General features: G+C 40.5%; 1 protein-coding gene across 4 annotated transcripts in view; it reads left to right on the forward strand.

Moving 5' to 3' along the window:
* pecam1b (platelet and endothelial cell adhesion molecule 1b) overlaps window positions 1–3,323 on the forward strand; it is a 30,012-nt gene extending 26,689 nt beyond the window's left edge. For 2 of the 4 annotated variants that reach the window (XM_074631054.1, XM_074631057.1), the window contains 3 exons: window positions 423–479; window positions 1,177–1,199; window positions 3,056–3,323. In XM_074631054.1, coding sequence (XP_074487155.1) covers window positions 423–479; window positions 1,177–1,199; window positions 3,056–3,160 — 185 coding nt within the window. In that variant the 3' untranslated portion in view covers window positions 3,161–3,323. Of the gene's footprint in view, window positions 1–422; window positions 480–1,176; window positions 1,200–3,055 lie in introns of those variants that run through there. The other 2 variants (XM_074631055.1, XR_012593383.1) reach the window with 2 other exon arrangements.
* The last annotated feature ends 13,888 nt before the right edge of the window (window positions 3,324–17,211 follow it).

The raw sequence follows: 17,211 nt of genomic DNA on the forward strand, positions 1-17,211 counted from the left end.
TCCCTCTATTTTTTAACCATTCTGCAAATTCTCTTCCCTCCATTATAAAAGAAACCTGTTTCTCTGCTTTGCCCACATTCCTTTACGGTTGATAATACAGACCAACACTTCCTGGGAGGGGTATAATTACCCATAATTAATACATATCCAAGTTTTTGTAAGTGCGTGGATAACTGCTGGGGTTTCTAAAACCATAGCAGACGTTATAAACAGGAAGGGTTGAGCTAATTGCCGGGCTGGTTTCTGATAATGGCCCCGTCTTCGTTATGGTCCCGACGGGCTGAAGATTACAGAATGTGACACGACCCACCTACTGTACGTTTAGATTTCTGCTCATGATAAATCAAACAGCCAGTTATCTACCAAACTTTGTCTTTTGATGTTCAAATGATGTGCTAATGTGTTGCTTTTTACATTAACAGTCCCACTGAGAAAAGGCACAGACACGGTGTACAGCGAGCTGCAGAACTCTCCACACGGTGAGTTTCACATCTTTAAAGCTGCACCGATGGCTGGTTTTATATTAACACTGGATTAAATGACTCTGTGGAATTGTGAAAGGGGTTTCTCATAGTGACAACCCCAAATTATCACTGAATTCTGCAATTCCCCTCAGCTCATTGTTTTGGTTTTCCAGCCCATAATTTTACTGTGTTGGTCCACTCTCACCGCCCTCATCAGCCTCGATTCCAGCCAGGTAGCCTACAGACCCACCGGACACTACCTGCCCACAAAGTAGTAGTGTGGAACATACATACCTGGCACATAGAGAGCCAGGTATTTGGATAGACAGTTTACCCAGGCCAGCTACAGAACTGTGACCACATCCTGTTACTGCTGGCAGGAACTTCCTGTTATTAAAACAGCAGCCGGACACTGGATGTGTCTATCAAGCAGTCCATCGGAGTCCTAATGTTTCCTGTTCAACAGTGACAAAAGAATCCTGAGTTGAGAGAAGCATCTGTAAGAGTAAGAGGAAATATTCTGAATATTTATTCAGGCAACAGGGACAGAAGTTAATGACTGAAACACAGGCCTCTGCAGAGGAAGAACAAGTGAGTCAGCGAGCTCCGCCACGTCGTCATAACTGTCAGATGACTAATGAATAAGTGTGAGGTGAGCCAGTGAGGGAGCAGGATACAACACACGTTTAACCTGTGATGCTTTTTCCTTTAGGTGCTGCTGACCTTCATGACTATGTGAGTAATTATCTGCACAATCACACTCATGATCTTCTTGCTCCTTATTAGCATTAGACTTCTGTGCCTTTTTTTGCTTTCCTGTAACTTAAAAACCATTTACACAAAAACATTTTCATAATATAGTATATGCGTAATTATAAGCAGTTTTCTGCATTTTCAGGAAAAAAAATTCACAAGTTGACATATTTAATTTGATGTCCCTAATAAACAGGTTTTTTTTCAAGATACTTGATTTGCATCTCCTCCTACAGTGTAATGCTGTTAAAACAATTCATATGTCGAATCAGCCCAGTCGCACAGCAGTTCATAAAATTGTCATGAAATTGAATGTATTGTTTCGTGTACATTGACACGAATTGCAAATTCTTTTCATGACGGTCAACACAAAATCAATTTGTATGTAAACCACGTAATTGTGAACCGGGACGTACAGAGAGTGGCGAAAAAACAAGTCAATGTTGATTTATTTGTCACATAATTTCTGTGCTTAACTTACAGCACTTCCAGAGTATTTTTAGCCCAAATTCCTAAAGCTAAGTAAGTAGCTTTTATCACGTAACTTCTGTCCTTAAGTTACACCTCTTCCGGTGTTATTTGAACACAATCACAGTTAATCAGTGAACCAGATATTTTGTTGGTGAAGTACTCCTTTAATGTATTAGCTGAGTTATAGATGTAATGAGAGTGAATGGAGGCTATAAAACACTTTCATATTAGGCTTTAAAGCATCACGGTATATTATTCACAGTTAATCAGTGTGCATTGTTGGCTATTTTAAAATGGTCATTCTGTTGGTGAAGTTTTCCTTTAAGGTCAATGAGTTTTTACATAATTGTAAACTCATGAAAAAAAAAAAATGTGCAATCGCACACATGCATTTTCTACAGGAAATGCTCCACTGGTTCAATCTTAACACTTTCTCTTGTCACAAGTTACATTTTTGGATTTGTGTTATTCAGAGGAAATGGTCCACAATATGAGAAGCCTTTTGACCAAACATGTAAAGTTGTGACACAATTGTTCCCCATTAACTTGCACAATGACTTAAATAAGGAGTTTTATACAGTAGCATTACTCATGTAAATTAACAAACTGCTTTCACTTCCATTTTGTACTAAATTCCTGCAAATATATAAATTTGTGCTTCAAATTAAGACTCAAATAAGGTTCTTTGATATACTTGTATACTAAATGACTAAAACTGTCCACGTGTCCCTGCCCGCCGCCTCCTGGTCACAGGGATCCTTTGCAGTCAGAGATGGAAACGGCCGTCAAAGTTTCCAGACAAGAACAAAGGCATTTTGGGCTGGGGCTTCCTTCCCTATCGGCCGATCAGATCAGCGCTGTGGCCCAGTCAAATTACCTCGAAGCCCATCGCAGCCAGCGTACTGTCCCCCAGCACGCCTTAATCAGCACTGCTCCTCCTTAGTGCACTGTTTGCCCCTACATGGTGTTAGAGGAATGTGAAATAATAAGCTTAGGATGTGACATCATGAGCTAAAAACGGTGGATTCTTTCATCAGTGTATCTTCTTGATGGCAGATTATGCGGTTTGGCCTGACAGTAGTCTTATTATGGTTTGTCTGCTCCTCAGGAAACTGATGTTCAGTAGACAATTTGAGTTTGTATTATGGGAGAACAAAGCATCCTCCGGGAGTGTGTTATTAGGTTTTGCTCCAGTAAAAATGAGGATTAGCAAAAAGGGATTTTATAACCGAAGCCTGTGTTTGTTTTAATTAGTACAATGTGTGCTTTAGTCTTGACTGCTCTGTATAGGTGTGCCAGTGTTTATGGATCAGGGTGATAAAGGAATCAGACGTGGCAGTGTTTAATGGCTCTGCTTTGTGTGTCAGCAGGGTTCAGTAGAGTACGCTGAGCTCAACAGTGAACAACCTGAGATCAATCACCACCGTCCAGAGGTCAACAACCACCAGGACCTGCCGGTGCCGGTGGATTAGTGGATTATCACCTTCTTTTCTTAACACACCCGCTCTGTTCTCACTCCCATCTCTTATCCACCCCTTTTTTTCATCTCTGCCAAGTACATCCTCCAATCTGTGACTGCTAAATTAGCTGTAAATATTGTTTAATATCAATAAAGGCATAATGTCACGTACTGTATCCTTACTATGTTTGTTGGTGTGTTTTTCTTGTGTGTGAGAACAGCTGCAAAGAGATTTGATAAGCAGAAAATAACTGCTCTCACCGTCACCAGTAACATCATGTCTGTAGTGTTTGTTCCTCACAGTAACACAAGTGCTTCTTTCTCAACTTCTGTTCAAGTGACTTTATTTCCCATTGGCACACTGGGATTCTTGCAGGCAGAAAAGCAGAAGAGGAAAATAAAATAAGGGTTAAATAAAGTACAAAAATAGAAATATATATATACCATTATGTACAGCACTGGCTCCCAACCCCACTAGGGGTCGCCAGAGCTTCACAGGGGGTCATGAGCCCTTCTTGATTTTAAGGGGTATATGACAAGCAGCCTCATCCTGCATTAGAATAGTACGCAGTTAAAACAACTGTTACGCCCCTGTCTAGGGGGGGTCGGAGCGCAACATAAAAATATAAAGGATATTCCCTCCCCGGTCCCCAAACCACAATCTCAGGACTAGATTTTGAGTTAAGTAATAAAAATGTATTACTAAACTCAATTTAACATTACAATGAAACAATCTAACTCAGGGTGAACTAAGGCCAAAACAACAAACTAAATCTATCTTTTGAACACCCTGACTAACCTTAAACAAACTAATCAAACAAACAAAAGTACAGTTACTAAATCTGGCTCCCTAGGATACAGCAGATACACAGGAGAAAAAGTTAATAAAAGAAAAACGGCACTTCACCCTACCAAACAATTTACTAGTTTTGAAACAAAGAAAAAGACTCCTACAAGTCATACAATCTCACAGAAACTACTAGAGCAATAAGGCTGTTAAATCCACACTAAGTAACAAGTTTAACCGCAAAGCTTTGGAGGTCGAGGCCAGAATGAGGCTGCTGTCAGTTAGCTGTCACATGACTGCTGTCAGACTGTTGGGCACCAGAGCAGTTTAAACTGCCCAGATGATGGAGGGACCAATCAGCAGCCGACACAACCCAGACCGAACCCACACCTCCAGCCAATCAGAGATCGAGCACCTAAATAGGAAATCAAAGATCCTCACCACACAAAGACATTCACTCTCACACAGAACACAGTCACACAAAGATCCTCACAAGATGGAGAGACACTCACTCTGACACAAATACAAATACATTTCAATATACGGCCGGAGCCGAAACAACAACCAAAGAGCTAATAGAACAATTGCCAAGCATCAGGGAGAAAAGAGATTTCCCTACTATTCACCACTATAGGGCGCCATGGCATCAATCATATTCAGCAAGTTCTTAATACCTTCCATCAACAGTTGTCAGTGTGTGTTGGTGGCATATTGATCCATGTTGTGGCAGAACATTGAAGTTCACTCCAGGATATTAGATAGAATCACTTCTCATGATATTACAAGAAGTTAACATTGAAAATGAGGCGATGATTGCAATTAGAATGAAATGAATACCAAAGAAGATGAAAAATGTCATGCTAAAGTAAGTCCAGGACACATTTTTGATTACTTGACAGTAACATATAGAGCAGAAAAAACACGTACCACAATAACCACAAAAGCTGTTATTATTATCATGGGGACTACTATGAATAGTATACGGTAATGTTTGTGTCCTTTTTACATTTAATCAACTCCGTGCAGCTATACCTCAGATCTGAAAAAGGAAGCTATCATTATGTACAAAACAAATGGCATGTTGTCCCTACATTAAGGACACAGCATGGATGAATAAGATGAAAATAAACAAGAAAATATATCAGCTATACATGCAAGTCTCAAAAACATGTCTGCTGCACCAGTAGCTATTCAGTCTAAATGGGAAGATTTGTTAGATAAATGTATCCCATGGAGGAAAGTATGTGCATGTATTTACTTCTTCTGATGTCTCCATTAGAATTTTACAACTACAACTAATCTACAATTTCTTGCCTACTAAGAGAATGCTAAAAAAAATAGGGCATCCAACAATGTGACTTCTGTAGATTGTGTGAGGAGGAAGAGGAGTCAGACATTCATTTATTTTGGTATTGTAAGGAAGTTGCATTATTTTGGATTAAAGTTGAGAAGTGGATCTCAGTTTGCAAATCAAATTTTATAGTTGTCCTTTACCTATTATGTTTGGTGATTTAAGGGATGATGAAGAAGGAAACTACCTGAACAACATCATCATTATGATGATGGGGAAAGCATATATATATATATATATATATATATAAAGCTATAAAAAGACAGCAATTAAACACTGAACGTTTCAAAATGTTTTTGAAGCATCAGTGGGTTCTTGGGAAAGATGTTAATAGAAATAAAGAACAGAATATCATTTTTGAGCGTGGGTGGGATACTTTGAGTCAGGGTAAAGATTGGAGTTAAACAAAAATTAATAAATGAATAATTTTGATAAAGGTCAAATAAAGGGATGTAAATATGTCCTTTTTTGTCTGTCTAATAGAATAGATAATTGCGTAAGCGAATGTGTCTAAGTGGATATGTATATGGATGCGTGTGTAGATATAGACATATGTATATACTGTATGTATATGTATCTATATATGAGGTTGGTTGTATGTATTTGAATATGAACTGACCTCTTGACATTGCACTATTACAACGGGTAGCTCTTCTTTTTTTTTTTCTTTTTTTTTATATATGTTGTTGCTGCTGTCTGTATGTCCCTTTACAAGTATGTGTATGTATTCCTTTAACCTTAAATAAATAAACAAACAAATAAAATGATCATGGGGACTTTTTTTAATTTCATTTAAACTTTAACCCTTCATTATTCAATGTCATTAATAACCGTTTTTAACTTGTGATGATGGTTGGTGATGACTTGGTAAATTTCTCATATTTGAGAAACTCGTCTCTCTAGAGAAACTTGAGTGGTCTTGAGACCGGTCTCCAGACCACTTTTTGAAGGTCTCGTCTCGGAATCGACCACATTTTTACTTGGTCTTGTCTCGGTCTCAGACAAAGAAAGACTCTGAATTTTACTTCAAGAAAACAACTGCAGGGATATCACTGAGTTACCTGTGCATTGTCTGATTTATTTCTCACTATCATTACTGTGATTGGATGTAAACTTTATGCTTCAAATGCAACCAATAACATGACTCATGTCTAATTTAAAAATGTTGTTTTACGGTTAACAGTTGTCACCCCTCCCAATAAAAGAGATGAACAAAGAGGAATCTTTATTTGGTTTCTGTGGGTGTTTTTTTTAATGTGGATCTTTCAGATCAATTTGAGGGGTGCCTCTGGTTTGCATGATCCACATTTTATAGCAAGCGTGTCATGCGATGTGGGACTCGCACTGGTCTGGTCTTAGTCTCGACTCGGTCTCGCCCTGCCCTGGTCTTAACTTGGTCTCAACCCCGATACACTCTGGTCTTGGTCATGACTTGGTCTCGGTTTGGGTGGTCTTGACTACAACACTACTGCATTGTGTTGTCTTATTGTTCTGGTGCCATGGAGTGGCCAAAACATCTATCACTGCAGCCTTAAAGGGATAGTCCGGGTGTTTGAAGTGGGGTTGTATGAGGTACTTATCCATAGTCAGTATATTACCAGTGGGCAACTCTGACTGGTCTGAGAAGCCTTTAAACATGCATTCTCTCTAACAGCCAGCAGGGGGCGACTCCTCTGGTTGATAAAAGATATCTGATTGTATAGAAGTCTCTGAGAAAATGAGCCTACTTCTCACTTTGATTTATTACCTCAGTAAACATTGTAAACATGAGTTTATGATCTCAATCACTAGTTTCAAGTCTTCTTCAACACAGTAAATGATGATCAATCATTTAGTAAATGATGGTCCCATTTAGAGTCAAATAGACCATAAAGCAGGGGATGCTTCAGGGCGGGGCTACCTTGTGATTGACAGGTCGCTACCTCGACGTTGTCCGGTCTGGGAGTTGTCCGTGTAACCCTTTCACAGTGTGTTTTCACTTCATGAAAGTTAATTGTAACATTTTGGTCGCCTAAAAATGTCTTCAATGTTCAATTCAGTGTTCGGTTGTATTCCACCCTCTCATGTCACTTCTGGTTGCAAATAACCAAGATGGCAACGGCCAAAATACCGAAGGTTTCAAAACGGCAGTCCACAAATGAATGGGTGATGTCACGGTGGCTACGTCCACTTCTTATATACAGTCTATGTGTATTACCTACAGTAGATGGTGGTCGGCATGCCCCCTCTTTAGAAAAACATGCAGGAGCACCGGCACGGTAGCAAAGCAATACCCTGCTGTGGACGGGGGCAGCAGCAAAACACCGTGTTATCTTGCCATCAGACAGATAACAGACATAGTCCTTTGGGACAGGGAACTAAAAGTAAAAATGATCTCTCTTCAAAGCAGCCTGACTCCATCGACAAAAACAGGAACCTATCTTCCGTGCTGGTACCCCTGTCTGTTTCTCCAAGCTGGGGGCGTGCCGACCATCTCCTACTGTAGGTAATACACTGACTATGGATAAGTAGCTCATACAACCCCACTTCAAAACACCCAAACTATCCCGTTAAGGTATGACTTATACAGAATTTGGTTGTCCTACCCTACCTGAACATAAACTTGGAAAAAAAAGTTTGGAAATTTGTGTTTGGTTGATTATTTCTCTGTTGTTACAATGCTAATTGGCATTGTATTTTACATCGTTGGAAAGCCTGTTCATTTACCTTCACAATGATGTCCAACTTGTTAGGATCATGCATTTGTGGGATGAGCAGCACAGCTGATTATGTGGGTAGCGCCCAAGAAAAATTTGCCAAAATTCTTTGCCGATGCTAAACAGTGTATTCTCCTGTTGGAATTGACTCTTGTTTTGAGTTGTTTGGTGGATTGGATGATTGAACTCTCTATCAGTAACAAGGAACAAACAAGACATATTGGCTATTTTACACTTTATTCATTGAATACACCGTCAGGAGCCTCAGTAGCGGTGGAAGGTCCATACGCAGCCACAACAGCCTGGCACCTCCTCCTCATGCTGGTCACCAACCTGGTAACACGTTGCTGTGGGATGGCGTTCCATTCCTCAACCAGGATTCATTGTAGGTCAGCCAGTGTGGTTGTGTGTTCCCTCAATGATGTCACCGGCAAAACAAGGCTTGTCATCATTGAAGGCCATCTCAATGCAGTGAGATATCGGGATGAGATTCTGCAGCCAGTGGTGATCCCATATCTCCACAATCTGGGACCTAACTTCATCCTCCAAGATGACAACGCTCGCCCCCACAGAGCCAGGGTTATCACAGACTACCTCCACAATGTGGGAGTAGAGAGAATGGAACGGCCTGCCAAGAGTCCAGACCTCAACCCAATTCAACACTTGTGGGATCAGCTTGGGTGTGCTGTACGTGTTAAGGTGACCAACACAACCACGCTGGCTGACCTGCAACGAATCCTGGTTGAGGAATGAAACGCCATCCCACAGCAACGTGTGACCAGTTTGGTGACCAGCATGAGGAGGGGGTGCCAGGCTGTTGTGGCTGCGTATGGATCTTCCACCCACTACTGAGGCTCCTGACGGTTTATTAAATGAATAAAGTGTCAAATTGTATTGTAAAATTGTTGTAAACTTTTTTTTCTGAGTTTAGTATCTAAGATCAGAATATGTGCAAATACTTCATTATTGGAAGCGCCTTTCTCTGTGGCAAGCTGCAAACATTCATTTAATCGCATACATTGGATGGTAATGTTTCCTATTTATCTACAATTGTCCTTAGTAGAGGATCTAACCCCAATCAACGGTGTCGTGTCACTATCATTGAGCAAACATAGAGCAAAAAGCAGAAGAGGCACTCCGCATCAGTAATCTGCAGGATGTCTTTGGTAATGAGTCGTGGTTCTTATGACTCTAATGACACTGCAAGAGTATGTACCTATAGTAGGCTACACTCAACCCTATGTCTAATTTGTGAACACACATGTGATACTTTCCAACACAGTGTATGTTCAAAACCTCATGTTGATGAAAATAGTGTGCTGTCAGAAACATTCACAAATGTGCTAAATTGTATTATTTTTAAACAGTTTTTATGTTCTTTTTAAAGATACATTTCAATGGCATCCTCTCACATGGTGCACATTATGAATTTAATTATATAATTTCAACTATGACATCAGTGTGCGCATTGTTTATTCTAAACCCGCGTCATATTCAGAGTTCCCTGTAATTGAATGTCCTGCCTCCAATAACCTCAAGGACTCCAGGGACCGGCACTGGTAGCGTTGGCATGGCAACTGCACTTTTTTTTGAATAAATGTATTTAAAGGTTAATTTTTTTCTTTCTCTCTCTCTCCTCCCTGTCTCTCTCTGCCAAAATCCCTATTAAAATCCCATTAAGCTTTAATGACCTGAAGTCATCCATTTTGGTCAAAACATGAGCTAAAGCGCTGTGTGCGTCAATCAGCGTGTCCTCATCTTTCATTCTGTCTTCCTGCCCTAAATTCATCCTGCTTATCACTGAATTTCCTGGTGCAGTCATTCATATGAACAACTAAATTTCCTCTTACGTCCTTCTGGTTCAGTGCAGCTCAGAATCTCTTGTTGTTCATCCCTAGTGAGAACAAAACACAGAGCTGATCAATCTTTTCAATTCACAGAGATGTGTTGTTCATTTATAAATACCAACACTGAAATACTAAATAAATACTTCTAGCGTTATTAGCTACATTATGATATATATATCAGGGCTGTCAATCGACCAAATTGTTTAATTAATCGCATGATTGTCCATAGTTAATCGCAAATTAATCACATTTTTCATAATTTTTTTATATGTTCAAAATGAACCTTAAAGGGAGATTTGTCAAGTATTTAATACTCTTATCAACATGGGAGTGGACAAATATGCTGCTTTATGCAAATGTATGTATATATTTATTATTGGAAATCAATTAACACAAAACAATGACAGATATTGTCCAGAAACCCTCACAGGTACTGCATTTAGCATAAAACAATATACTCAAATCATAACATGGCAAACTGCAGCCCAACAGGCAACAACAGCTGTCAGTGTGTCAGTGTGCTGACTTGACTATGACTTGCCCCAAACTGCATGTGATTATCATAAAGTGGGCATGTCTGTAAAGGGGAGACTCGTGGGTACCCATAGAACCCATTTACATTCACATATCTGGAGGTCAGAGGTCAACGGACCCTTTTGAAAATGGCCATGACAGTTTTTCCTCGCCAAAATTAAGCGTAAGTTTGGATCGTTATTTAGCCTCCTTCACTACAAGTTAGTATGACATGGTTGGTATCAAATTCCTTTGGTTTTCTAGTTTCATGTGATGCCAGTATCTTCAGTCTACGCTTTAAAACTGAGCCCACTACAACTCAAGAAAGATCAATTGCGTTAATACGTTAAAGAAATTAGTGGCGTTAAAACGAATTTGCGTTAACGCGTTATTATCGCATATACTGTATATCATTTTGCATAAAGTGTACTTTTACTTTTGATACGTTTTGCTGGTGACACTTCTATACTTTTACTGAAAGTGGCTATGATCAATATTTTGATATTAGATTGATCATATTAGGACATGTACAAGTGTTTTGGTTCAGTCTCACCGCACTCAGAGCGCCGTCTTTGGCCGCAGACGGCTGCAAGAAAGCTCTAAAAACTCACTGTACACTACCCTTTCAGCTCCAAACAGCAGACAAACACAGTTAGCAACTAACTGGGGAACACAGTGGAGCATTTAGTAGCTAATGAGCCAGATATTTTTCACAGGAGTTGGTAGAGACCAAAACAGAGCTAAAAGAGAGTGAATATTGCACTCAAAATGTGAAGTTCACCAATAATGGCAGTGTTGTGTTCATAGCTTGTTTCTGCTGAATGCAAGATTTTTACCTGTATTATAGTATCTTCATACTGTGTTATTGTTACTTTTAATTGATTTACTATTCATGTGATCTGATTACTGATCTTTATTGTGAGTGAAGCGTTTTGGCCTGTGGCCTTCATCAGGTGTGTGCCGGGTACACTCTGCACAAAAATAAAGCAGATTTTGGGCCCGATATCCTCCCTCCTGATGATCGGCAGCGATGCCACAATTTTGATGGTTCTAAAGATTATCTTTCCAAATATTCCTGTGGTGTGAGGTATGTTAAGAGTGTTTTTACATCCCCTGATTGGCTCGGAAGTCCGTTCTGTCCCATGTGACGCAGTCACGCAGTCACATGACGCAGTCACATGGGACAGAACGATAGCCAACTGAGAACCAAGCTGACTGAAGAGGAAGGACAAGCACCGCCGTCATGGTGGCCACGGCCAATGAATGGGCTAATGCAATGAGGTAATAAAGTCGTAGTGAGATGAACCTCAGAAATGGAGGACTATCTTGTTAATTTGTGGCAACAGGTCTCCATGCCTTCATCCATCCATTGTGCAAAAAATAACATCGCTAATGTTTCCTGCCTATCGTCCGTCATGTTTGTTTACACTAAAGTCACGGTTGACCGTGAGAGATTTTGCGAGATTTCCTGTTTTTTCAGTCTGGACTCTTGTTGCTACCTCCGCCAAGGCCGAAGGCCTAGGAAGGAGGTTTTGTTTCACCGGCGTTGGTTTGTTGGTTTGTTTGTTGGTTTGTCTGTTAGCAGGATTACTCCAAAAGTCCATAATGGATTTGAATCCATGTTTTTGAGGGGTGGGTTGTGGCACAATGAACAATCCATTCGATTTTGGTGGCAATCGGGACCATGGTCCGGATTCAGGAATTTTTTTAAGGATTCCGATCAGCCAGAACATTAAGACCCCTCGGTATAACACATGCGCAGTGTAACTGATGACGTGTTGATGACATGTTGATGACGCGCGACCCCACCTCTTTCCTTCACAGAGAGAGACAGAGAGACAGAGAGAGAGAGGGGGTTGGGGGCTGGGGGGAACAACTGTAGATTCAGCGTTTTTTTCACATTAAACTCTGTGAAATTATAGTTGAGTTGGACCAAAGCACACTTGGTGATTGTTGGAAAGAGTAACGACGACGGTTTAGGTGAGCTTTATTTTGTTTCTGTCCAGTTTGAATGAATTTTTTTACGATGCTCCGCTACGTACAGCTGATCTCAACATCAACAAAAATACACGTGGATGATGGCGCAAGCTGAACGGAGGGGGGGGGGGGCAGAGGTCTGCGCTCTCCGAGTGCCATTCTAATTCATGAATGAATCTGTGTGGTGTGCTGTTTTGGCCAAATGGTTGCTTACCACACACTATAGGAAACCAAACTTCAACATAACATGTCGTTATGTGTGGGCTTCTCTCACATATTTTCAAAATCTGTTAAGATTTGAAAAGTCTTTTAGTGTGGGCCAGCCTTGAGGTTGGTCTTCATGCTACAACCAATGCCGGAGTATTGACCCCTTGAAAACACTTTCCCAACTCCATGCACCCTGCAAGTCTACTCATGAAAAAGCATACTGATATATAATTTTCTGTTATCTCCCATCATTACACACTGCAGGCGGTCCAGGGTTGACCTGCCTGATTGCATAAAAGTTAAACAAATAATAAAAAAGGAGATGAAATTTGCTGAACTGCTGTTAGGGAGGGCAATATTTGCATTTAAAAAACGCCCTTGATAAAATAAACAGATAGCCTCTCCCTTTAACAGACTTAATTGTTTCATGTCTTGCAGAAAAACTGTGAAACATGAAAGGTGCAGCTGCAAAGAGGTGTATGGAGATCACACACAGTGATCACTACTACTGTGCTGTACTGTGCTGTGAGTGAAAAGAACTTTCACCAGGATTACCTTACCTTACAAATTCTGTTGGCTTCATAATATCGACTTTAAATTATCTTATAAATGATATATGATAGAAGTATTTTGCCTTGAAGTTATTTTGGTTTCTCTTCTGTGACAGATTGGGGGGATGTGGTCAGACCAAGTGTAAAAGTGTCAAACTGTTAAATTATTTCAACCAATCAGCTCACAGAAAACTGAAATGTGTCAGGCGTTCATGACACGTATGCTTTCTATTTAGCCAGGAGAGGGAGGCCATTTGTCTTTTGGTCCTTGCTAGAAAGAAAATATAAAGCTGACCCTGAGACATTAAGGTGCTACAGCATACACAATGTTTGTTTAACAAGCACTATAACTGCATATAAGCCCGCACCAAATCTGATATCCTCTGTGAAATATTGACAGAATCTAGTTAAAGCAAAGTAAACACCAGTCCACAGAGTACTGCAGTCATTTCCTGAACACCTTGTGTACAAAGACTGTCTGTAAACTATAATAAGCTATCCATATGATTCTATGGCAACCGTATCATATCACATCTCATAACGGCTCCAAAGTCGGAGATGAAGAATTAAGGGAGCTATGGATGAATGCTAATTTGCTTTAACATTGTTGCCTCATTCAGAAAAGCTTGTTGCCAGGAAACTGAACCAACTTTCGATCGTCAATCTCACTTTGCATTCCATATGCAGAAAATCTGACCAAAGATTGCCTTTGTGTCACAGCCAAAGAGTTTGATTCCAAAATGAGATGTCCATCATTTATAAACAATCTCTTAAATTGCAGTTAATTGCATTAACACAGGAATCATCCTGGAGTACTGAACTCAAGAGGCGGCAATTATTACAATCAGTACAGTCAGTTTCCACCTTTATGCAGTCGGATAACGTGAGCCAGTTTCCAAATACTGGAGACAATGTTATATGCAATGTAAATATTGAATATATATAAAGTTTGTAACATCTTGTGAGTACTTTAGTACAGCATCATCCGTTAAAGGCTGAAGAGAAAACAGAGAGCTGGCACTGGCTGCATGCACATAACTGCTGTTTGAAAGAGGAGTCCCCTGAGTAATCATACAGTACTCAAACACATGAACACATGGCCTGTGGCAGCACAAAGTCTTTTGAAAGCTTGATTTGATGATTAACATTGTCAGATTTAATCAGCATTGTTATTGAATTTGACTGCCTTACAGTATTTAGTTGGGTGTGAGTAAGTTCATCTAGTATCCTGACTTAAAGCTGCAGAGGGTAAAAATGGAGCAAATGTGATTAAAAAAACGTTAAAGGAACTATTTGTAACTTTCAGAAATGCTTGTTAACAGCAACACCTGTGGCCGTTAAGTCAATGAAAGTCAGCGTTGGGCTCACGCTTGTGCTCGCTCTACATAGACATGAACGAGCATCGCTGAAAACAGTGAGGAGACACACGTCAGCTAAAAGCACAATATCACTCTATATTTCAGCTGCTTGGCAGTAATGTTAGCTGACCAGACGAAGGTCTCTCCATGAATCACTGCTGATCCTAGTGTTGGCTTTTCCTGCTTCAGCCCCGCTGCTTCAGCCTCCGGGGCTGAAGCAGCGGGGCTGAAATAGGAAAAGAAACGTTATTGTCTTCCGACCGCGCCCGCAGGGAGACATCGGCACCCGGTCGGAGACGATAACGTTTCTCGTTGCGGAGCCCCGTCACTTCACAAGACACGGAAAACCTCTGTTGGTCTGGAGGAGCTGCAGCAGTTATTTCTGCACAAACATTCACTAGATATTCTCAGAGCTAAACTAACTCTTCTGCAGTGTGTAGTGTGCGCGCATGAACGTGAGGTGGAGAACGAGCGCGTTGTGTGAGTGAAGACAAGCAGGATGAGCGGTCTGAACAGCATAGCCACACGCGAGCACGCATAGGCAAGCGCACATGGGATCCCGACCCGGTAGATTTATACCTGTAAAAAGTTACAAACAGTCCCTTTAAGTTTATAAAACGGTCGCTATATCCTGACAGCAGTGCATGAGACAGGTAATCTGAAAAAATTAATGTGCCTCTGTGTCCTCCGGTGCTCCAAACGGCATCTGCAAGATTTCACAGACCGGAGGAAAACAACCATTCAGAGCTGAGCTGGAGTCTTTTGTATTTCCTCAACTGATCTCAACATGGCGGCCGGTAAACAAACTTTCTCATTTGACATCTGAACAGTACACTACAAGATGATTCTGGAAACATTTTATGCAAAATAGGCATTACAGTAACAGAATCTTCATAAATCTTCATTGATTCATATTTGATCAGCGCTGCCTAGTTTGACCGTTTGATCAGAATTTGTGAGTGATTGAAAGCTGCCTCCGTTGAATGAACAGCCAATAGGAACACTCTCTCTCTCTGAAATGACCTGTGATTGGTCAAAGGATTGATTTTCTAAAGCCTGAAAACAGAGCCATGAGGAGGAGCAGAACTCAAGTTTTCTCTCAGAACACCTGAATTACAATATGCTGAAAGGTTATTATGGAATTTGTGCCCAATGTTTTCATGAAAACATGTTTTCAGAATCATCTTGTAGTGGTGTACTGTTTAGCTGTAAAATGAGAAGGTTTGCTCCGGCTGGTGGGCGGTGCTTGGTATTTCCTCAACTGATCTCAACATGGCGGCCGGGTCACACACTTTCTAATTTTACAGCTCAACAGTACACTACAAAATTTTTCTGAAATTTATTTACGCAAGAATTGATTCATATTTGATGATCGCTGCTTAGTTTAACTGTCTGAACGGAGTTCGCGAGTGATTGACAGCTGCTCAGAGATGGTAAGGCTCCAGCTCAGCTCTGATTGGTTGTTTTCCTCCGGTCTGTGAAATCTTGCAGATGCCGTTAGGAGGACACCGGAGTAGTGCATTAGTTATTTTGTCATTTTAATTACAGTTTCTTTAACCTGTTGAACCTGATCTGCATATTTCTGGATGTGAGCACTGACTGTACCTGGTGAACTGCTTCTCAGTGTCCTCATTCATTTGATACTGTACATCATGTGTCATCACATCAGCTATGTCCTTAAACCTGGGATCATAACCGGACTTCACTAGGTCACTTAATGTCCCCTTCTTAACACATTGACCAGACTCCATTGTATGATTCAACTGGCTTCTCTTTATCTTCATCAAAGTAGCAAGTTGTGTTTTTTAGTTTATGGCTTTGACTTCCTTGACTCCTTTGACGGTCAAGTCAGTAAAAAACAAATAAAACAAAAACTATCTGACACCACCAGAGATAAGTGAGAAAATATTTTTCCCCCGTCATTTAGGTGAACCAATAATGATATCAATAGTTGTGTATGATAAGCACCTTCAGATTGACAGCTGCTCAGAGACGGCAAGGCTCCAGCTCGGCTCTGATTGGTTGTTTTCCTTCGGTCTGTGAAATCTTGCAGATTAGTGACGGGAACTCCAGCTCTTTTTAGTGAGCCAGATGATTTGGCTCAGCTCACCAAGAAGAGTTCGCCGTTAGGAGCACCGGAGGACACCGGAGTAGTGCATTAGTTATTTGTCGTTTTAGTTACAGTTTCCTTAACCTGTTGAACCTGATCTGCATATTTCTGGATGTGAGCACTGACTGTACCTGCTGAACTGCTTCTCAGTGTCCTCATTAATTTGATATTGTACATCATATGTCATCACACCAGCTATGCAATAAAACCTGGGATCATAACCGGACTTCACTAGGTCACTTAATGTCCCCTTCTTAACACATTGACCAGACCCCATTGTTTGATTCAACTGGCTTCTCTTTATCTTCATCTAAGTAGCAAGTTGTGTTTTTTTAGTTATGGCTTTGACTTCCTTGACTCTTTTGATTTTACTAAAAAAGTAACAAGTCAGTAAAAATATTATCATCACAGTTTTTTCCTGAGTACTAAAAAAAATCCATCTCTAGAGTATTTGGGGTTAGCAGCAGATATCTTAGGGACAGATATTTCAAGACCTGAACAAATACAACATAGTAACATACAGCAACAGCAATATCATTGAAACGGTGCTGAAATATAGATCACTTTGTCCGTTTAAAAAGTATATGTGCTTAAAAATGATGTTTTTCCTCTAGTTGTCCATGCTCCCTGTGTGTTCTCACTCAGGGCTGATGTGGAGCATGATGTG

The sequence above is a fragment of the Sebastes fasciatus genome, chromosome 3, assembly GCF_043250625.1.
Source record: "Sebastes fasciatus isolate fSebFas1 chromosome 3, fSebFas1.pri, whole genome shotgun sequence".
Lineage (NCBI taxonomy): Eukaryota > Metazoa > Chordata > Actinopteri > Perciformes > Sebastidae > Sebastes > Sebastes fasciatus.